Source organism: Lissotriton helveticus, chromosome 11 (genome assembly GCF_964261635.1).
Source record: "Lissotriton helveticus chromosome 11, aLisHel1.1, whole genome shotgun sequence".
NCBI lineage: Eukaryota > Metazoa > Chordata > Amphibia > Caudata > Salamandridae > Lissotriton > Lissotriton helveticus.
The window spans coordinates 1,111,109,838-1,111,133,978 of NC_136072.1; the positions used below are offsets into that span (position 1 = coordinate 1,111,109,838).

The window sequence follows — 24,141 nt, forward strand, 5'->3', positions numbered from 1 at the left end:
TGGCTAGTGACCCAGACTCTGTCCCCTCTGCTTTCAGGTACTCTACATCTTTGATCCACCCTTGGATCCAACCGGACTCTTCTCTCCTGGTCGCCTGCAGAATCTTTTCTCCAAGGCTCCATAGAACTCCACAACGAAACCTGACACACTTTGACACCTATGCACCCGCTTCCTGTGGGTGAGGTAACGCAAGTACTGCAGTGCTCCTGTCGAGATTTACACTCCTAGTGTCCTAGTTTTAAGTGGTTAAGTTCTAGTCCAGTCGGAAGACTTCCAAATTCTCAACTTTCTAACTTTACGCACCCATTGACTTCCATAGGTGCAGGCGTGTGCATTTAGACACTGCACCGGCATCCTGTGGGCCTCCTGCTCCCTAACTGCTGTTAGTCCAGTGTAGCCCCAGCGATTCCCAAGGCCCTAGGCCTTACCACCGTTCATGACGTGGTTCTTATACCACTATTTTAGTATATGGTTTTAAGGGCCACCAGGGCCTGTCCATATTTGTGCAACTTTTGTACGGTATATTAAGTTACTTGTTATACGCTTGTGCTCCTGTGCTCATAAAGAGTGAAGGGGATTAATTTAGAAATAAATACATATATATTTTGAATATATAACCTGTGTGGTGTCCTTTCATTTGATATTAAAAGGTTTGCATATGGTAAAACAGCTGGCTTCACATGCCCTCTTGAGTTTAACCTAAGACTGCTTTGTCCATGCTACCACTAGGATAGCTGGTCTATAAGGTTGACTTTACAACCATCACCATAAGGGTTGTTTGGACTGGTGCAAGGTGCTCACTAGAATAGTGAACACCATATACCAGGCCAACTTCTCACACTCTACTGACATACTCAAAGGCAAACACTCCAAGTTCTTCTCCATAGATCGAGCCCATAGGGTGCCAGGCGGCCCCCATCTAGTGGTTCCCCCCCATACCGGTAATAGCAGGCTTATTTAACTACCACAACAGGGACCACATCTTGCAGGTGACAAGGGCCCGTGGACCGTGGCAGATAGAGAATACAGAGGTACATATATACCCAGATTACACGCTGGCAGTACATCAAGAGGGGCACTGTTACAGGACTATGTATTCTGGCTATGCCAGAGGCGCCATAATATGGGTGGCAATGGGGACCCCATTCCAGACACGCCACACGTGCACTGACCAGAATGGCCGCTACGCAATACTAGAAGGACTGCTAAATGCCTCCCCAATATCATGAATCTTGCAATACACACCAAATGCGGGCAAGGCTGCATTCCTACACGAACTGTCTCCAGTGCTGCTTCATGACCCAGTGGCTTCTGTATATTGTGGTGGGGACTTTAACCGTAGCCGCGACTTGGACATTGATAGGTTGCACACATCACTCCCTGGGGCACAGAGCATCGCACTTGCTCAGCACATGTAGTCTTGGGCTAATAACATGCACTTACAGGATGCCTGGAGGGGTAAACATAATGCAGACCGAGTATATTCTCACTATTCTTGCCTACATGATTTGCATACAAGACTAGACATAATATATTGCTCTGCCACAGCATTGACCACTGTGACTCCGGCAGAATATCTGGCTTGCACGATAACCAACCATAGCCCTCTGCCATTTCAACTGCAATGGGGTCTGCTAAACAAAGCATCCCGCATGGCGACTCCTCTAGAAGCGCTCAAGGATGCCTCATTGAGCGCTACTTTCTCACAGTCCATTACCACGTACTTCCAGACCAATGAGGGCACAGCATCCCATACAAGAATGGAATTTGACGCATTCACGGTGGTCTTAAGGGGGCATGCAATAAAAACAGTATGCAGGTCTCGTAAGCCCCTTCATAAAGAGCTGCAGGACTTAGAAAATGGAGTCCTACGCCGTGAACGCCTCTCACCCACAGACCCACATATCACAACCTTATTTGCAAAAGCCAGACTAGTCTGCAAAGCAACACTGGACCGTCTATGCGCCCTAGACCACAAACAACACATTTCCAGATAACATGCAGAGGCGGACAAGGTGGGCAAAACTTTGGCATGGCTACGGAAAAGTGAGACGTCTCAGCCCCCATCACAGCCATCTATGACCTTGACGGTCAGCTGGTAAACATGCAAGAAGGGATAAACGGGTCCTTCCATAAATATTATGCCTCTCTTTATGAAGCCCCCTCTACATGCAATCAGCAAGAACCACATCAGTTTCCAAAAAGCATAGCCCTTTCACAGATCACTCACACCAATTATACAGTGCTTGAGGCACCTATTACAGAAACTGAAATCTCCGAAACAATTCAACATTTGGCGAGAGGGAACACCATCCCACCACTGCCCCCCTTTCTGCTCCCTACCTGGGGATATCTTTTTAATTCTCTCTGGAGTGCAGTGCCAGGTGTGTGCAGCCTGCAGTGTGATATATACAAGCACCTCATTTAACAATAACTCGCTTCTTCAAATAATGGTACTTGTGTCCTCAATCCTCTATATGGATGGAGGACTGAGCAGCCCTCCTGGGATTCAAACGTGAACTTCATTTGCCTACGGATTTCAGTGGTGGGCGCATTAATCCAACGAGTTGGACTGAGTCGGACACCATGCGATAGTGAGGGAATGCTTTTCTAAGCGGAACAGAATGTCCCCGTTTTTATAGCGCTCGTCTTTAGAGTTACCTGTTTCTAAACGCTCGCTCCCAGTTTTTACTAACTGATCCACAATAAGATTGACATTTTCTTGGATCACACATTTTGGTCTACAGCACCTACGTCCCCTTGTTCTTTAATGGCATCTCGCACTTAGACGTCACCATTCTTGTAGAAGTGGAACAAAAACACCTCCATTTACAGACTCCGCGTGTTTCTAACCTTGTTTTGCTTTCATGCGTAGAAGTGGCTCGGGACCTCCTCCGTGGGTCTGCACAGATGAATACATCTCCTCGAGGAGGTCCATCATGGATTCATGGGGTGAGTCATGAGGGGGTGATACCATGAGTTATCTGAACTGAGTGACACAAACCCTAGTGATTCCACCGCGTTCCCCACCAACTACCGAGCAAAATATTCAGAGACTTGAGGGAGCTCCTCAGGTCCATGATCTAGGGTAAATCCAGAGTTAGAGTAGCACTATCGAAACTGTATCTCCCCCTCACAGAAGGAGGCCTGGGGGCACCCAATTATGAACATTACTACCCGGCGGAGCAGCACTAGTGGCCCATGCGCTGGTTAGCTGGCAGAAACCTAGCCGAACTTGATCCATGGGCGCCAGCACTCGACAATCAGAATTACTAGAATGGTTATTCAGTTCCAAAACGTCAACACTTAAAGCGCTGGGGAACCTCCTGATGCTAGTGGCCCGCACTAGCTGGTAACAATATGTGACAAGGAGACATAAACTCCTGCCATATGCCCAGATCTTTCTCTCTAGATTCTACCAGGCTCGTACACCTGCTTACGGCAACCTTAACTGGCAGACTGGTCTGCTGCGAGCCTCACTACCTGGTGTGACCTATTTGTGGACTGAGACCTCTGGGATTTTGAAGTACTGATATATGATTATGGAATGTCCCCCAGGACCTTCCTAATGTGTGGGCCGCTTATGCATCAACTCTTACACACATGGGGGAGCAAGCACGACGAGCCCGATACATTTTTTTTTTTTTTTATAAACCAAGACCTTTATTGATACATTACGTCAGTGTTACACGGCTTGGTGCCTACAACCCAACGTGGGCCGGCAGCGCATCAACTCATTGCAGAAATGTTATATAGCGACAGTGCAATACAATTATATAAAATACATAGCAAGTCGCCTACAACCACTGTAGGCCGGCCGCGTTAACAATAAAAGTGTGGTCTCAGATTTTGTTTTTGCTACTGTAGAACATTCTCAAACCAGAACTGGATCATTCCACTACCGCACACCACGCCCCGCCGACATCAAAGTGTAAAGAAACAAATGGTGCCTACGCTGCTTAATCATAACTGGAGATCTGTCTAAGCAACAGAGAGTCAAAACCACTCAATCTACTATTTGTGCATTCAAATAGGTGGTGAGATACACCCAGTAGTCCCTAGGTCTGGATCTAGGCGGTAGTGATTCTTCATAAGTGTGTCCTGGCAGTACGCCATGTCTTTCAGCCACTGCTTGACCAATGGTACCCCAGTGCTCTCCCAGTACATGGAGATCCTCCGCTTGGCCAGTAGCAAGGCCACTGCGCAGAACCTACGTTTCCCTGCTTTCACATTTCCCAGTAGCCCCAACAGACAACAGCGGATTGTACACTCAAACGTAACTCCCACCATTTCAGATAATTTAGCCACAACCTTGGACCAGTAGGTCTGTATTCCCGCACAATGCCATGCTAAGTGTATAAAGTCAGCTTGATTTTGACCACAGCGTTTGCAACGAGCTTCATCACGGAGACCATACCTCTGCAGTTGGAGTGGCGTGTAATATGCTTGGTGTAGGTATTTAAAGTGTATTATACGCAAATTGCCATTAGGCGTAAGCATTGTGGTAAGTGAGCAAGCTATCTCCCAATCTTTATCAGCGAGGGGAACCTCCAGTATTGCGTTCCATCTAGCTTGGGCTCTGGTCGCTTTACAGCCTATTTCAGCCTGCGCCCTTTTGTAGAGCTGTGAAACTAAGTGTGTGTTGTTGGGGTTTGTTAGAAGGAATTGTAATGTATCCATAGTTAACGGCTCATTTGGAAAGGTTGGGTAATACTGCTTGATCGCTCCCTTTAGCCTGTGGAACGTAAAGCGAAACAACAAAGTTGGGTTTTGTATATAATTCAAGTCTTGTTCCGTAATGAAAACCCCGTCCTTATATAAGTCACCCATGGAGGTTATCCCCACCTGTTTTAGGAGACCCATACCTACAGTTTCAGCAGTTACCGATATGTTCGGATGATGGTGGAGCGGCAGCGCAGGAGCATACATGGGCAGTTTATGCATCAGTTGGCCCAATTGCTTCCATGCTGCGTTTGTGGTGTCAATCTATTGATGTCGCTGCCGTGGAGTGGAGGCCTGTGATCTGTGATGATGGCGTCTAGTGGGACCGGTTCTGCGTCCCCCTCCTCAACAGCTACATGTGTTAGATATGGGGTTTCGTGATACCAGTGGGTTGCGTACTGGGTCTGGGCACAGAGGTAATAGAGTAAGAAGTCAGGTACGCCCCACCCACCTTTTTCGTAGGGCAGTGTCAACACAGCTAGGGTAATACGCGCTTGCTTACCCGCCCATATAAGCTTCAACACCATTGTGGTCAAACGTTTGAAGACTTCCCTTGGCGGTTGAATGGGAATATTATTGAAGAGGTATAGTAGTTTAGGAAGTACTACCATTTTTACGATCGCTATTCTGTCAGCTAGTGATAATGGGAGTTGAATCCATTTTGTGACCTTTTCCTCTAGTGCGTTTATTGCCCTGCCATAATTTGTCCGGATGACTAATTCCGGGTCTCTGTGGAACCGTATGCCCAGGTAGCGAATTGGGTCTGTTTGCCATTCTAATGGGTATTCAACCGGGTGCGGTAGGGTAGTGTCAGTCAGCGGAAATATAGAGGATTTGTCCCAGTTTATCTGTAGTCCCGAATATCCACCAAATTTAATGTATGCGCGTAAAAGGGGGTCCAGGTTTTGTGCGGGGTCTCAGACATATAGCAACATATCGTCCACAATAGGGATATATGCAAGGGCCGACTCGGGAATTGGAGTGCCATGTTATGGTGTCTCTGCCATACTATACAGGCCAGGGGCTCCAGGGCCATAGCAAACAAGAGAGGGGACAGAGGCAGCCCTGCCTTGTCCCTCTCCCAATCGCAAAAGACTCCGATACATAGCCATTGATCCTAACCCTAGCCGTGGGCTGGGTGTATAACAGCTGGATCCTTTGAATGAAAATGAGGGGAAATCACATTCTGTGGAGGATTGTGATGCGATAGGACCATTCAATGGAATCGAAAGCCTTTGCGGCATCCAGCATCACCGCCACAGCTTTCGTGGTTGGGCACAGATAATGGGAAACCGCAAAGAGCGTCCTGGTGTTGTGCGTGGTGTTTCTAGAGGGTATGAACCCTGATTGATCCCGCAGGACCAGATTTACCATTAGTGGTTGTAATCGCATGGCGAGGGTCTTAGCGAGTATTTTCGAGTCCACATTTAGCAGAGACAGGGGGCGATAAGAATTGCATCTATCAGGGTCTTTTTCAGGCTTAAGAAGCGCAATTATCATTGCTTCACGCAATGTAGCTGGGAGTATCTGTCCTTCATGGGCAGCACCAAACATTGCCACTAGACGAGGCGCCAGGATATCTTTATACGTTTTATAGAATTCACAAGTGAACCCGTCATGTCCCGGAGCCTTGCCGTTTGGCAATGACTGGATCACTTCGATTACCTCCTCCACAGTTACCGGCATAGACAAGTATTGTCTTTGAGCATCTGACAGCCAGGCAATGGCAACGTCCTCTAGATAATTTAATGTGTTGCGCTGTTTAGCTACCGGTCGTGGTGTGTATAGGTCTCTATAGTTTTGGACAAAGCTCTGCAGTATTCCCAGCTGATCTGTATGTGTAACACCGTCATCCCCAGTAATCTGTGTGACAGTGTGCGTTGTACGGCCAGCACAAATTTTGGACGCCAGTACTCTCCCAGGTCGGCCTCCTTCCCCATATGCCCTGGCTATGTGTTTTTTACTTAAGTATTTAATCTCATCGGCTGCGAAAGTTTGATGCTCTGTTAGTGTGTTTCTGATTTCGCTAAGTATCGATGGTTGTGGTGTACGCTCATATTGACGTTCTAGTGTGCTAAGTTTGGACTCACAACGCTTTAGCTGCGTTCTAATGTCACGTAAAATCCCCGCAGTCGTGCTGATGCAAACCCCACGGATTGTGGCTTTGAACGCATCCCATAAGAGTCCAGCGTCATCTGTCGATGTTTCATTCAGATGGAAATACTCCTTAATTGCCTTTGCTATGGTATCCGCATAGAGGTAGTCAGTTAGTGCTGCAGCACTGAATCTCCAACTGTATGGTGGTGGTGTATAATTTGGAATTAGTAAGGACAGTTTAATGGGGTTGTGATCCGAGAGAGTTTTGGGCATGTGTTTTATTGCCTGGGTCCACAACAATAATTCGTCTGAGCCCAACCAGTAATCAATATGCGACCAGCTGCCATGCGCTGCTGACGTGTGTGTCGCTTCTGTAACCCCCGGATGGCGCATTCTCCATATGTCTCTCATACCTAAATCTGACATGACATCTTTCAATTTGGCTCATGCTTGCGTGTGGTGTTACCTGATCTGTCCACACTATCATCTAAGGCAATATTCAGGTCACCTCCCCAAAGCAATACCTGATCAGCTTCAGAGGTTAACCGCAGTCCTAGGTCATGAAAAAAGTCAGGAGCATCTGTGTTTGGGCCGTATGTATTGACCAGTGTCAGCGGTCTAGCTCGCAGTCTTCCCCTTAGTATTACGAAACGGCCATACTCGTCTAGAGTAGTGGAGTCAATTTTGAAGTTCGTGCCTATCTTCACTAGTATGGGGACCCCTCTAGAGTAAGAGTAAGATGAGTATTTGGAGCTGTGTATCGATTCCGCCCATCTCCTTCCCACCTGTGTATGCGAGTGTGGAGCCTCGTGTGTTTCTTGGAACATAACAATGTCAATATGCCATCTGTCCAGGCAGGCAAATATCTGACGAATCTTTCTCGGATTGGTAAAACCTCTAATGTTCCAGGTAAGGAAGTTTAACGAAGGTGTATCCCGTGTAGAAGTAGTCATGTTATCTGTTTACAGAATCTGAAGTTGTTCCATGTCTGATCCAGACAATACCCCCCATGCGGTGCAACCAACAATGTTTTAAGGCACAATACAGCAAACAGTAGGTGTATCTCGGCAGGGTGCTGGCAGTGCATCCTAAGCAGTCTGATCCATAAACTAAAACATCTCCCCTCATCGCCCATCCCCCTCCCACATCAGCAGCCCAATTCTGCTGTAGCCATACCCCAAATAAACAACCCAATTGCATAGAACTTTCGTGGGGGTTACCCATTGGGGGGTCCGCCCGGGCTGCACATCTCCATCCGAACTAGCGGATGTGGACGAACATAACTAGTTATTAGCAACCAAATTGGTACATCATATAGTACTGAATAAGAAACGGACTGTGCAGTATATATAGGCCTCTGATGCCATATTGACCGTTAATGTATGAAGTCCTTCTGAAAAGAATAAGGTACAGTGTTCAAGCGCAGCACCGCACCTCATTCCCCTCTGCAATATAATGACAAGCTATTCAGTGTAGGGCAGGACTACTTAGATTATCGCTTGTATAGCGCCCAAATATTTGACACTGTGCCTCCCAGAGGACCGCTAGCCGCATATTTACACCAAGTGTCTCCTCCACATCAAAACAGTGTTCGCTAGCTTATAGTGAAAAATACACCGTACAAAGGTGGACATACTGTGCATTTTTATACATCGTTCTCTGTTTTTTTCTACCCTCAAGGCAGCAACAAGTGTTCAGTTGTGGCAGCCCCCCGCTCCCATAGGCTTTCATGTCAAGGTGTGCAGAGGACCTGTAGGTCCCAACCCTCACCTGTGGTCGAAACCGCCCTCAGTGGCCAGGGAGGGGTGTGCACTGGTTCGTGGTTCAAACGTATTTTCATGAATAACACACCAGCAAAACAGTTCAGAGGTCTCAGATGTCTGGTAACCATGTCCGTCACCAAGTAAGAGGAATGTACATTTTAAACTTACCACCACCAGCGACATCTCAACATTTTAGACCCCGGCTCAAAGTGTCGGAGGAGGTGCAGCTTCTACACCTCAGCTGCTCTTCTCTACCAATTGTCATGAGAGTGTACCGTTACCACCACGACCATTCAATCTTCATCCTGGGATTGGGCCTGACGCTTGCTGTCCTTGCGATGGGTTATGATCTTCTTTATGAAGTCATTTGCTGCCCTAGGTGAAAGAAGCAGTGTTGATTTTCCTTCCCAGGTGACCTTCAAGCTTGCCGGGTAGAGCATGGCATATTCAATTTGTAGATCACGTAGTTTCGCCTTTGCGCCATTAAACTCCTTGCGGGCCTGCTGTACCGCCTGTGTGTAGTCAGGGTAGAATTCGAGCAGGTTGTTTTGGTATTGGACTTCTTTCTGTTCCCTTGCCATTCTTAAAATAACATCGCGGTCTCTATAGTTTAATATGTGAGCCACAATCGGTCTGGGTGAAGCGCCTGGCGGTGGTCGTGGCGCCAATGTCCGATGAGCCCTCTCCACAATGAAGACTGGAGACATTTTCTCTTTACCAAACAGAGCGAGGCACATTTCCTCCACGTAAGCTTCCATGTTGCCAATATTTGTCGATTCCGGCACGCCCGCTATTCGGACGTTGTTGCGGCGTGATCTGGCTTCCAAATCCTCCGCCTTGGATTTGATCACCTCCAATATCTTCTCGAAGCCGCTGCACTTGGAAGTACTCGCATGCGCTTCGTCTTCCACCGCTGATATTCGAGTTTCAGCCTCGTCCAACCTCTCGCCGTGTTGGTCCACCTTGGCTGCCATAGTGTCCATGCGAGTAGTGAGGTGATCTAGCTTGCCAAGATTGTCCTGTCTGCTCGTCTGGATGGCTTTCAGCATAGTCTCCATGCCTTTGGGTGAGGTCTGCTCCGCATCAGTTTCCGTGTCCGAGTGTGATGCTGGGCCTCTAGTTGGTCTGCGTTGTTCAAAGGTGAGTTTAGGTTGCTGCCTATCTGGCTTCCCCATTGTTTGTCCGCGTTTGTACGCAGGGCATGCGAGGCAATAAGGAAGACGTGTGGTCCGGATCTATCTGCACAGCAGTGACACTGCAGCGCACAACGCGGTCGTGCGGAAATGGCGCCCAAAATGACCTGGCTGTGAGCTGAATCTTAAGATCGCTGACTGAGGTAGTAGCGACCGACAGTAATCGGGTGTCTTCTCGTCTGATCGGGCACGAACCATGGCACGGCCACCTGCATCCAAGCGAAGAGTCAACTAGGTCAGAAGAGGAAACTCCGAACGAGTCACTTCATGAGCAATGCCATCCAGGGCCATTCGTAATGCGCGCGTTGATATGGGACACTTAACAATCCGTTTGAGCAACGAGCATATCCGTTGTTTATGATGACTCGTGGTGTACTGTTACCAGTGTAAACAGGTCCGCTGCGCCGCGTTGTCAACTGGGCCGCAGTCCACGCTATGGCAGTGTGTAGAGCGCTAGTAGTGTACTCAGCGCAAGAGAGTCGACGTCTACATGGTAAAAACCTGTCTAGGAGCTATAATGCCTAATTGCCAGATGCCACTGCGACCAGCTTACTATGAGGCAGAGTCGATAGCCAAAAGCACCGATTCCTGTGAGGTCTGCCCCTTCACACACAGCATCACTAGCAGTTACCGCCAGCCCGGAGCCACGGCCTATGTTTTTTATCGCTTGTAAGCCGCATCAACAAGGGGGCGAGACTCGTGCCGGCAGCAAACTCGGCCGTTTAACAAGCATTGTGCGCTTGTGGTGTTCCAGGGGTCTCACAGCCTGCTCGGCGGTCATCAGCTATATTTTCAGGGCTGGAGGCAGTGTGGATCCGCCGTGAGTGCTTTAGTCCGCAACAATACCCCTGGACGCCGCCATCTTAGTTCCCGGTTTCGCGCCGTTATCTGATACTGGCGCGATACTGCGCAATGTATTACTTTAAGATTGTCTGGCCGCAGCGTGGGTGAGAAGCGCTCGCTCCGGCCATATTAATGCGAAAGAGGCATGTCCGTGATTGCTACCTCTTGCAACCAGTGTTGGAAGGAACTCTCAGGGCCGTGGGATGTACTGCGGGCCCCCATCTTGGGAATTTGTCAGAGTTAGAAGGGGGAGGTCGGGAATTGTAATAAGACCGACCAGCCACCGAAATGCCCGCTTATTTAACCGGTACAAAGGGGGAAAGTGGCATCGTCCCTCCGGTTCCGTTCTCTACGCTGTGGGTCTACGGCCGGAGAACCGGCATAAAGTTCAAAGTCATTGCGGTGCAGGCGCCATCTTACCCGCACCGTGTAATGTCCCGGGACACACTTGCACTGCAAATTTCATCGCTCACGGCAGCTGTCCAGCGAAGAGACCTCTCGCATGTGGTGCACCGCACACTGCGCTTTCAGATCACGTGAAGCAAAGTTATATTCGGTTGCCAAAAACTGAAGAAATCATGCCATTTATCGTCCGTCCGGCGGAGCTGTCTGTTCAGCCAGCCATCCCGCAGTGCGCCCTCTAGCACCCCCGACCCGATACATTTAGCACGTTACAGGTATTATTGACATATTGCATGGGCAGGACAGCGATAACCATATTATACAACTCCATACGACCAAACACAACACATCCCCTGGCGCCACTTGTGAGTACTGGGATACCACGCTATCAATTACAATGACTGATAAACCATGGTTGCAGTGTATTGGGTACCCGAAAATAATCTCCATTAATGCTAGAATCAAATACACGCAATTTAATTACCTTAATCATGCATATCTAACCCCACACAGCAGGGCTCGAGTCGGGGTACCACGCGGGTGGACGGCCTCCCCCACTTATTTTACCGGGTGGACGCCGTCCCCCCTGCCAAACAGCTGGACTTCACTCTTTGTCCTCTCTGGGACGAGATCGGAGCGCACCTTTCGTGACGTCACTTCCTGTCGTGACGTCACTTCCAGTTACAGCGTCCCCCCACTTCTCTTTTTAGGACTCGTGCCCTGCCACACAGAATACCGCGCATGTACGCAACGTCCACTGAAAAATGCCCCAAATGCCAAAACCGGAAGTCACATTCCCTCACATGTTCTGGACGTTCTCTCAATTAGCGACGTATGGGGACTATGTGGCTGAGACCCTATCCGCAGCAACAGGCACAGGAGTCACGCCTCACTACCCACATTTCATACTAGGAATTACTAAGCACGATGCGCGTCGCAAGAACCTCAATACATTCCCGGATCTTGTGCTCAGTTTAGCCAAGCGCAGGCTTGCCATGGCTTGGAAGTCAGCCGTGGGCCCCAACATATGCACATGCCTCTCAGATCTCTGTAGGGCGCTAGTGGCAGAGCACGAGATCCTTCAAACCAATGCTACTCATGTGCCCGCTTTAGCAACTCCTATGGATTGGCAAAGCTACTTAACTTTTGTAGAAACAAAACGAAACTATGCAAATCTCGATCCACAATAAAAGTGGGACAACATAGCCACAAATACACAATAATCAACCACTGCTATAGGTGTATAGTAGCAGCTCGCCATGCATTTCTCAGCCCCCCCTAGACCCCCTCCCTCCCCTTCCCCCCACGTCCTCCCCACTGTCCCCTCCCCCCGCATTAAAGAACCCCCACCTCCTTAGCCCCACGGACTTCCAATAACCATAGCAAACCCTTGGGCTTAGAACTGCCCCTAGATGCATCTTATACATGCACACACTACTTCACATGAATGTTAGTCCCATATTTAACCTCTTAACACTTGACAAGCATACTCACCAGGCCATTAACGACATTCCCTCTAATGTGAGCAGTTATTGCACACTCATGAAACACTATGGACAATTATTATACAACAGGAAAAAACCAGTAACTTGGGCAATTTAAGATAAGCATACTTATGTACATGCGTAAGACAGAAGTAAGGAAGATGAAATGACTCTATAACGCTACGGAAATTGGCACTATATTGAAATTGTGCTAGTGGCATCATGTAGTAGTGCAAGTTATCTGGCCTTTACTACTGTGGACTTTATTACGATGTCGGACGGACCGCCACCAATGGCCTGTTGATGGCGGTCCATCCGACATCTGGTACTGCGGTCTGACCGCCGCATTATGATGTGGACAGTCGGAGGCAGTGGGCAAGGAGCCCCACAGACTGGCAGTCGGAGTCTAATACCCTACAATAGAGGAGGTGCCTGCTCAGGTACCCCCACAGAGATTACAATGTCCCTTTCCAACAGCTGTTCCATGGCGGTCTGAATGCCATAGAAAGGCTGTTGGAAAGGGACTTTAGGGGCCCCTAGTAGGGCCCGGTATCCTCTGACCTTCCACTATGGGGACCGGGGGGCACCCATGATGCCCTTCGAAACATCCATGCACCCTGTTCCAGACACCACATGTTTCCAAACATGCCTTTTTACATTCAGGCTTGTGCTAGAGCCCTTTTCTGGGCTGAAGTACAAGCCTCAACGGAAAAAGGAATGTTTCTGACCGCCTTCACCGTTTGTAGGTCAGGACGGCCGCTTACATGTCGGGCGGTCCCAAACCTAGTCACCATGTCATGCGGATGCTCATCCGACAGGCATCGTAATGAGGGCCAATATGTTAAAAGCTGAATAGTGACAGTATGTACACAGGCAAACCTAGAATCTTTTCTTGTTTTCTCTGGGGAAACTACTTTGAACGTAATACTTTGATATAGAAATGTTAGCCCATTAGACATGAGACTATGTGTACCTCTTACATGTATTTATTTAATGTCTTATCCCCCTACACAAGTGTGTGACTATAAGAGGGGTCCCTCCCTGGTGTTGATTACTAGCTTTGAACCCAACAGTATTAGGGTAAATTAGTGAAATAGCAGTGCATGCTCAAAGTTTGTTATTCATGTGTGCCTAGTGTGCACTGCTGTCATGAGTGTGCCACCAATATTATGTACAGATAATGACACTAGATAAGTATTAGATATGGAAGACACGAGAAGCTAAAGAAGTAACTGGATATTACCGACAAACAGGTCAATTGTTAATGATATATCAGTAAGAATTTGTTTGCATGTTTTCAAGGGAATGACAGTTGAATAGTGAGGTAAGAACTATTCTTACCCACATTTTTGTATTAGTTACTTAAAGTCACAACCAGGGGTACGTTTGATTACAGTGATGATGGCTCTAGAACCTCTTTTGAGGAATCTTATCATGGTCGAAACATGATGAGATAAGAGGCGCAGAAAGGATGTTCTTGACCTAGATTTCCAGTACCATCCTCCGGTGTTTTTAATCCAGCCCTGTGTACCCCAAAATAAAGGGAAAGTCTGGGGGTTACACATGCCAGTACTATGGTGTAGGAAATTCAATTGGTCGATTCATTTCCGGCTTGAGCACTTTCGCAGAAAATTGTAGAATTAGAGATGTGTCAATTCCTACCCAACTCTACGTATGCCTGAACAAATCTAGCTCTTTCCTTCATTGCCACTGTCGATCCCCCAAACTCCAAACATAGTCTGCAATTACTTACGCACAATATTGTCCCCAGCATTTCACAGGCTCCGATGCCAATTGCAAGGTAGGGTATTTTCTCTCCTGTGATTCCTGCATTGCGAAACACGTCATACGCATAGAAGTAGATCTGGGAGCAGAAAAAAGACTGAGTAAGTAACTAATACCTTAAAACCACCAGCTGGTATTTACTTATTGCACTAGCAACATAACAATGCAAAATATAACTATAGATTTGGTGGTTCATTGGAGTATTGCAATGCATCCAGGAGAATTACACTCGCAAAGTGGCTAAAGCAACCAAATGAGATTGAGACACAGAAATGTAAATGAGGAGCATGGAGCTAACATTCTTCAAGATGAGCCTGTGCTCACACAGTGGGCATGAATCAGAGTTGGGTGGTGATGTAAAATCCTTCAATTCCTCTAGAGAATGCCAAGTCCATAAGAGAATTCCTCCTTGAGACTTTCTCAATTACAGAAGAAATAGAAAGGGTGGATTCGTCTCCACATATGCATCAGATTTTATTTGCCCTACATAAATTAACCTACCCAATCCTGAATAAGGCTTATAATTTTGTTTGAGTAACAAGTGCCCTTGTGTAAAGAAAATGCTTCACTCAGTACAATGAAAGTTTAGAAGCACTAAGTTAGTGGGTCCCATTACAGGAACATAGACATGGTCTTTCATAGAAGCTTTGCTCGTTGGAATGGCTTCTGACACCGACCTTGCAGAACCGTATCAGTGAGGATTCCAGCAATTATTATGAGGTGGGCCACCTAATCAACCATGTATATGCCAGCTACATACGTGCCAGCCATGCTATACAAACCAACACCATTCTTAGACCTTATGAATGAAATCTCGCCATATCTGTGGGCTCCGCTATACAGGACCAGTAGAGAGATATTGGTCAATGCTGGTACTGTGTCAATCTTCACACCCCCTTAAGACCTGATCTATTAAAGCAGGGCTATGCCTGTTGTAATGGTGCTCAAAGCAGGCTGCAGCTTCAGGGTGGGCCTGCCATTATCCCCCCATACTGGGACCAGAAAAGTTGGGGTCTGTTGAAGTAAAATCCCTATGCCTCAGGCTTCAACCCGATGATTAGCATCAGAATCCATTCTGTATTTCCTTTCATACAGCCCTGTTAGCAGCTAGTGATCACTGCAGAGATTCAGCATGAAATGTAGATGGCAGCTATAGTACAATCTGCAATCACTGATTGCAATAACCTATAAATACTTGGGCTTTAGCAATTGTAAACTGATAGCCTGGAGGGCCTGAGACCTCCATACTTCATGTAGTCTGCCCAATTGCCCCTAGCTCTTCACACTGTCTCCTCAAGTAGCACAAGAGTGTGCCCATGAGCTCAATATCTGTGATGTTTGCTCATGTGTCCCAAACCCTGTTCTCAGTCTGTGTTTGTGTCTGTCTATTGACAGTTTGTGCATTTACACTGAACTCCTCAAGTTCAGTCTATCAATGTGCCCGAAGCTTCCCATAGTCTGTCTTTGTACCCCACATCTGTCTCTGGCTCTTCATATGCCCCAGTCACATGCGTTATGGTCCTTACACTTTGCATGAGTCCCAAGCACCTGAAACCATCTGATTATGTGTCCCAAACTCCATGATCTCTGCACTTGCTGTTCATTTGTTTCATTATATATAAAAATGGTGGTCCTTGACAGCACTCTAAATATCAATTAATGTGAATCTTGATTTTTCACAAAACAATTAATCAGATTGAATCTGTAACCAAAGAGAGGAGATATAATACTTGCATTATGAATGCAGTAAACCCAACACAACTAATTCAATGAAAAACATGTAACTAATAATCACATTTATATCACAATTTTATTTACATATTCATAAAATGATTACTGGGAAGGAAAAGAAGAAAGGAAAGGGTGCTCAAGTGAATTAGAGAGAAGAAAGGCTCAAGGCACAAGATTAAAGTAATTATGTACAACAGAAGGACAATTTAAAGTTGCACAAAAAACAAAGCCTACCCATACAATTCTATATACATTATTACACAAAGGGCAAGGGAATAAATGGTGTAGGCCTCAAAATAAAAGGGGCGTAATCGTCGACGTTTTGACCCTGGCGCAATACGGGAAATTCACGACCTCTGCTGTGGGTCTTCTTCAGGACAGTAACGGGTGAAGGGAGGGGCGGGGAGGGACCACAGAGTTAGTGTGGAGGTGTATCACGCCAATTCGGCTGGGCGGGCCACCTCTGATCGGTGCGTCCGTTCGGATCCAATTAGGAAGGGATGATTTGAATCGTTTTCAAAAAGGATCGTTCCGGGTCTGGTTACTAACTAACTGGTAAAAAAAGTTCCTGGATGAAATAGATGCAATTGGCGACGGCTATCACGTGGTTCCAAGTCACGTGTGACACTGGATGCGCCAACAATCTGTTGCAAACAGCGAATTCAAGTGCATATCGCCTTGCCATTAATAACCCGTGCCGGTGATTTTTTCATGCAATCGAGGAACATCAATAAGGTCCTACTAACAGTGGTTCCCTTTCAAATGACTTTCTATAGTCTCGTATCCAGACCCGGAACAATCCTTTTTGATCCCTCCCCCCTCCCCTCCCTTCACCCGTTACTGTCCTGAAGAAGACCGGCAGCAGAGGTCGTGAATTTCCCGTATTGCGCCAGGGTCGAAACGTCGACGATTACGCCCCTTTTAATTTGAGGCCTACACCATTTATTCCCTTGCCCTTTGTGTAATAATGTATATAGAATTGTATGGGTAGGCTTTGTTTTTTGTGCAACTTTAAATTGTCCTTCTGTTGTACATAATTACTTTAATCTTGTGCCTTGAGCCTTTCTTCTCTCTAATTCACTTGAGCACCCCTTCCTTTCTTCTTTCCTTCCCAGTAATCATTTTATGAATATGTAAATAAAATTGTGATATAAATGTGATTATTAGTTACATGCTTTTCATTGAATTAGTTGTGTTGGGTTTACTGCATTCATAATGCAAGTATTATATCTCCTCTCTTTGGTTACAGATTCAATCTGATTAAGTGTTTTGTGAAAAATCAAGATTCACATTAATTGATATTTAGAGTGCTGTCTAGGACCACCATTTTTATATATACTATTACCCAGGTCATTTGACTTATTGGGTCTACTCCATTGTTTTTAATTTGTTCATTTGTTTCAAGCACTTCATGCATTTGGCACATGTGCCCCAAACTCTTGAAAGGTCCTGCCTCTGAACTCCAAACTGCTCGGATCCCCTGTTCAGGTGGCTGTAGCTCCTCACAGTAGCTGCCCATCTACCCAAGCTCTTTAACTCTATGTTCATCCCCTCAACCTAATCACACTATCTGACCCAATCTCCTCATGCTATTCCTACATACCCCAAGCTACTCACAGTGTTGAGGCAACTAGGTTCTCACACTCAGTCCATGCATCCCATGCACTTCACAGTCTGCCCATGTCCTCCAACCCCCTCACACTGTTAGTTCAAGGGCCCAAAGGTTTTCATATTGTTGTAACTCAAGCATATCACACTGTTCATGGGCCAAACGTTTCTCCCATTGCAGTTGATGTTCATCACATGGTACGTCCATGTGCCCCAAGCTCCTCTCATTGTTTTTAGACCCAAAGCTTCCATATTCCCTGTCTCTGTGCCACAAACTTCTCATAACGTCTGTTCAAGGGCTGAAACTCCTCAAGTTGTCAGTCCATGTAGTCCAAGCTCATCAGAATGTAGAAATATGCATCGCGACCTCCTCACACTCTTTTCATGGGTCCAAAGTTCCTTGCATTGAATGTCCCTGTGCCCTAAGCTCCTCTCTGTGTTTTTTCATGGGCCCAAAGCTCCTTATATTGTATGTCAATGTCTCCTAAACCTCTTCTCACATTCTCTGGCTGTGTACATCAAACATCTCATAATGTCTGTTCACGGGTTGAAAGCTCTTCATAACGTCTGTTCATGGGATGAAAAGTTCTCATGATGTCTGTTCATGGGCTGAAAGCTCCTCATAATGCCTGTTCATGGGCTAAAAGCTCTTCATAACGTCTGTTCATGGGCTGAAAGTACCTCCCATTGTCTGTCCATGTAATGGGAACTCCAATCAATCAATCAATCAATCAATAGAATTTGTATAGCGCGCTACTCACCCGTTAGGGTCTCAAGGCGCTGAGGGGGGGGGGGGTCGCTACTGCTCGAACAGCCAGGTCTTGAGTTGTTTCCTGAAGGTGAGATGGTCGAGGGTCAGCCGTAGGTGAGTGGGGAGGGAGTTCCTTGTCTTGGCTGCCAGGTAGGAGAAGGATCTTCCTCCGACGGTGGATTCGCGGATTCGTGGGACGGAGGTGAGGGCGAGGCTGGCGGAACGGAGCTGCCGGGTGAGTGTGTAGAATGTGAGTCGGCTGTTGAGGTACTTCGGGCCCGTGTCGTGGAGAGCCTTTTGTGCGTGGGTGAGGAGTCTGAACGTGATCCTCTTGTTGACGGGGAGCCAGTGCAGGTCTTTCAGGTGGGCCGAGATGTGGCTGTGGTGAGGGATGTCCAAGATGAATTGTGCTGAGGCGTTCTGAATGCGCTGGAGTCTTTTCTGGAGTTTGGCTGTGGTTCCAGTGTAGAGGGTGTTCCCGTAGTCCAGACGGCTGGTGACGAGGGCCTAGGTCGGTGGTTCCCAAAGTGTGCGCCGCGGCGCCCCAGTGCGCCGTGATGAGAAGCCAGGGGCGCCGCGCCGCCGCCCAGGTTGTGGCTCCTTTGTGTTGAACGTGATCCCAGCCCTCGCCCTCTGCATTTAAATGGCTCAATTAAGAGCTCAGTCGGTGAGGTTACGGCGGGCGAAATGGCTAAAGCTGTAGCTGCCTAAAGGAAGAGATAGATAAGGCACCGGCCGGGTTTTGCTTAAACTAATGCAAGTGAGTTTTAAACCTCTGCAGGGAAAAAAACAAAACTGAAATAAAGAGCCCTGGTGGATTTGCAAGAGTAGGTGCTTTATTTATGAAACATATGCCAAAAACGACAAAGTTCCACTGTGATGCAAGACCCAGCAACTCTGGTCAGTTCCTAATCAGTTTTTACTGACTGCATGGAGAGCAGTGCTTCTGCTCGAAGTGGAAATTAGATCAAGACGAGCACGCTGGTTAGGATACCGGCATGAGGATGAAAACCCTGAGAGTATATTACTATTTATATGAACACAGAAATGCTATACAAAAAATACATGTAGCAATTTTTAAACAGCATGTTAGCCTGAAAATCAAAATGCATCTGATGCTATAACTCACTCCTGGCGCTTCAAAAGAAAACTGCATTACTAACTGGTGTATGTTGCTCGTCTTCATTTTATTTAATTACGCAGTGTTTTTAAAACTTACTGTATTTTTCAATCAGCAATCTGTAAAATCAGTCCTCTAATTCTATACCAACAACTGCACAACTTTACTGGTCTACCATGTGTTTCTTTCTATCCTTTGTAATCTGCAGGGCAATTTTAGTCCAGTTTATTTTACTCCTTACTTTATGCATAGGTATTTCACTACTTATGAATGTAAGGATTGGCGGTATCACCTATTTTTCTTTCATCACAGTTCAGTCGCTCAATCAGGTACATGTATAGCGCACCTACTCACCTGTAAGGATCTCAAGGCGCTGTTGGGGGGTGGGGGTGGTGGGGGGGGATTGGGAAGTAGCAGAGTGTTACTGCTTACAAAGTACATTTTCCCAAAAGGAAGAGGGAAAACATCCTTGGCAAAGAAAGTGTAACCATTCTATTCACAGCAGGATAGTATATTAATAAAGGTTTCCTCTGCAGTAAGCACTCTTTCTTTGCTGCAGCAGACAAGGTAAGCATCCCTCTTGCCAGCTTTCTAATTTTACTTGCAGTTGGGTGGGTGGGTGGCTACAGGGTCAGGGGCCTGGTGGGGACCGTTGGGTGGGTGCAGGGTCAGGGGCCTGGTGGAGAGCGTTGTGTGTGTGGGTGCAGGGTCAGGGGCCTGGTGGAGACCGTTGAGTGGGTGGGTGCACGGTCAGGGGCCTGGTGGAGAGCTTTGGGTGGGTGCAGGGGTAGGGGCCTGGTGCAGACCGTTGGGTGGGTGACTGCAGGGTCAGGTGGCTGGGGGCAGGGTCAGGGGCCTGGTGGAGAGCGTTGGGTGGGTGGGTGCAGGGTTATGGGACTGGTGGAGAGCGTTGGGAGGGTGGTGCAGGGTCAGGGGCCTGGTGGAGATCGTTGGGTGGGTAGGTGCAGGGTCAGGGACCTGGTGGAGAGCGTTGGGTGGGTGGGTGCATGGTCAGAGGCCTGGTGGAGAATGTTGGGTGGGTACAGTGTCAGAGGCCTGGTGGAGAGCGTTGGGTGGGTGGGTGCAGGGTCAGGGGCCTGGTGGAGAGTGCTGGGTGGGTGGGTGCAGGGTGAGGGGCCTGGTGGAGAGCGTTGGGTGGGTACAGGGTGAGGGGCCTGGTGGAGAGCATTGGGTGGGTACAGGGTGAGGGGCCTGGTGGAGAGCGTTGGGTGGGTACAAGGTCAGAGGCCTGGTGGAGAGCGTTCGGTGGTGGGTGCCGGGTCAGGGGCCTGGTGGAGAGCGTTGGGTGGGTGCAGGGTGAGGGGCCTGGTGAGAAGCGCTGGGTGGGTGCAGGGTCAGGAGCCTGGTGGAGAGCGTTCGGTGGGTGCGGGGTCAGGGGCCTGGTGGAGAGCGTTGGGTGGGTGGGTACAGAGGGGAGAAGGGTGCAAGGGAGAGGGGAGAAGGGTGCAAGGCAGAGGGAAGAATGGTGCAAGGCAGAGGGGAGTAGGGTATAAGGGGGAGGGCGAGAATGGTGCGAGGGGGAGAAGGGTGCAAGGGGGAGGGCGAGAAGGGTGTAAGGCAGAGGGGAGAAGGGTACAAGGGGGATGGTGATGAAGTTAACAATTTGCCCCCCCCCCCCCGGAAACATTTCAGCGGAAGCCCATGATCGGAGCTCACCCCACGTAAACTTCTTGTAACGCCACAGAGCTCCTCGAGCCTTTCTCTAGCCTGGTTACTTTTAGTGGGAGTGCTTTATACTACTCTATGATGGTGTTGTATGCATTGAGATGTACTTTATAAGATCTTTGTGATTGCAAATAAAGTTTTATGATAGTGATCCTTCATCACGTCTAGGCTTGATTCTTCATGTAGACCAGTGGTTCCCAAAGGGTGCGCCGCGGCACCCCGGTGCGCAGGTAAAAAAATGGTGGGGAGCCACGGCCAACTGCCAATTAGGTCAAGGGAGCCACGAGTCAAAAAAGTTTGGGAACCACTGGCCTAGGTGACCGTCTTCCTGGTTTCGGTGGAGATCCACCGGAAGATCTTTCGGAGCATGCGCAGGGTGTTGAAGCAGGATGACGAGACGGCGTTGACTTGCTTAGTCCTCGTGAGGGAGGAGTCCAGGATGAAGCCCAGGTTGCGTGCGTGGTCCGTTGGCTTCGGTGCGGGGCCCAGGGCAGGGGGCCACCAGGAGTCATCCCAGGCGGAGGGAGAGGGTCCGAGGATGAGGACTTCCGTCTTGTCTGAGTTCAGTTTCAGACGGCTGAGCTTCATCCATTCCGCGACTTCTTTCATTCCTTCCTGGAGGTTGGCTTTGGCGGTGGCGGGGTCGTTGGTGAGGGAGAGGATCAGCTGGGTGTCGTCGGCGTAGGAGATGATGTTGAGGTTTTGTTGGCGTACGATGGCTGCGAGAGGGCTCATGTAGACTTTGAAGAGGGTGGGGCTGAGTAAGGATCCTTGCGGAACGCCGCAGATGACTTCGGTGGCTGAGGATCTGAACGGGGGAGGCGGACTCTCTGGGTTCTTCCGTAGAGGAACGAGATGATCCACTCCAGGGCCGCTCCTTGGATTCCGGTGTTGCTGAGGCGCTGTATCAGGGTGCGGTGGCATACAGTGTCGAAGACTGCTGAGAGGTCCATGAGGATGAGGGCAGCAGTTTCTCCGTTGTCGATCAGGGACCTGATGTCGTTGGTGGCTGCGATGAGGGCGGTCTCGGTGCTGTGGTTTGCTCGGAACCCGGACTGTGAGGGGTCGAGGGATCCGTTGGTCTTGAGGAAGGCGGAGAGTTGTCTGTTGACAGTCTTCTCGATGACTTTGGCTGGAAAGGGGAGATGCGAGATGGGGCGGAAGTTCTTGAGGTCCGTGGGGTCTGTGGTGGGTTTCTTCAGGAGGGCGCTCAGTTTGGCAGGTTTCCAACTCTCCGGGAAGGTGGCGGATGCGAAGGAGCTGTTGATGATGTTCCGGAGTTGGGATGCGATGATGGTGTCGGTTGTTGAAGATGTGGTGTGGGCAAGGGTCGGTAGGGGAGCCGGAGTGGATGGTGTTCATCAGGCGGGTGGTGTCTTCAGTACTGACTGGGGTCCAGGTGCAGAGGGTGGTTGTGGGGGGCGTTGTTTCGGTGGTTGGGTCCGTGGTCTGCGTGCCAAAGCTGTTGTGTATGTCGGCGATATTGCGGTGGAAGAACAAGGCGAGTGAGTTGCAGAGGTCTTGCGAGGGTGTGATGTCGTTGTTGCAGGCGCTGGGGTTGGAGAGCTCTTTAACGATGCTGAAGAGTTCCTTGCTGTTGTGGGTGTTGTTGTCCAGGCGTTCTTTGAATGTTGTCTTCTTGGTGGTGCGGATCAGCTGGTGGTGTTTGCGGGTGGCGTTCTTGAGGGCGGTCATGTGTTCTGCTGTCTGGTCGTGGCGCCAGGCTTTCTAGAGAACAAGGGGTGGTGAGGGACAGAGTCTCTGAATTAAGCAGAATACTCTCACCCAGTCAAGAGATCAGGGCTAGATCCAACACCGTTTTTGAGCTCATTGCACCATCCCAGTTTCAGAACCTGGCTGTATGCAAATTAGTCTGTTCCTGTCCCAGTGCATGTTGGGAACAGGGCAAACCAAACTACAAAAGCCAATTCTTACACTGGGAAGGAAACAAGCTTCCGGGGACCGGTTTCTGGCATTACAGCCGTCTTCGGCCCGGCTTGCTTGAATCCTGATGGTGCAATGAGCAAGGGACTCATGTCTGAGTATACCCTTCCACGCTTAGGGTGGACAAAATTATATACAACAAGGGGTGGTGAGGGACAGAGTCTCTGAATTAAGCAGAATACTCTCACCCAGTCAAGAGATCAGGGCTAGATCCAACACCGTTTTTTAGCTCATTGCACCATCCCAGTTTCAGAACCTGGCTGTATGCAAATTAGTCTGTTCCTGTCCCAGTGCATGATGGGAACAGGGCAAACCAAACTACAAAAGCCAATTCTTACACTGGGAAGGAAACAAGCTTCCGGGGACCGGTTTCTGGCATTACAGCCGTCTTCGGCCCGGCTTGCTTGAATCCTGATGGTGCAATGAGCAAGGGACTCATGTCTGAGTATACCCTTCCACGCTTAGGGTGGACAAAATTATATACAACAAGGGGTGGTGAGGGACAGAGTCTCTGAATTAAGCAGAATACTCTCACCCAGTCAAGAGATCAGGGCTAGATCCAACACCGTTTTTTAGCTCATTGCACCATCCCAGTTTCAGAACCTGGCTGTATGCAAATTAGTCTGTTCCTGTCCCAGTGCATGATGGGAACAGGGCAAACCAAACTACAAAAGCCAATTCTTACACTGGGAAGGAAACAAGCTTCCGGGGACCGGTTTCTGGCATTACAGCCGTCTTCGGCCCGGCTTGCTTGAATCCTGATGGTGCAATGAGCAAGGGACTCATGTCTGAGTATACCCTTCCACGCTTAGGGTGGACAAAATTATATACAACAAGGGGTGGTGAGGGACAGAGTCTCTGAATTAAGCAGAATACTCTCACCCAGTCAAGAGATCAGGGCTAGATCCAACACCGTTTTTTAGCTCATTGCACCATCCCAGTTTCAGAACCCGGCTGTATGCAAATTAGTCTGTTCCTGTCCCAGTGCATGATGGGAACAGGGCAAACCAAA

At 48.5% G+C, this 24,141-nt stretch overlaps 1 protein-coding gene across 1 annotated transcript in view; it reads right to left on the minus strand.

Annotated features, from left to right (window-relative positions):
- LOC144791551 (solute carrier family 2, facilitated glucose transporter member 11-like) overlaps nucleotides 1-24,141 on the minus strand; it is a 275,527-nt gene that overhangs the window by 158,804 nt on the left and 92,582 nt on the right. The window contains exon 7 of the mRNA XM_078666268.1: nucleotides 14,258-14,368. Within this exon, the coding sequence (XP_078522394.1) occupies nucleotides 14,258-14,368 (111 nt within the window). The remainder of the gene's footprint in view (nucleotides 1-14,257; nucleotides 14,369-24,141) is intronic.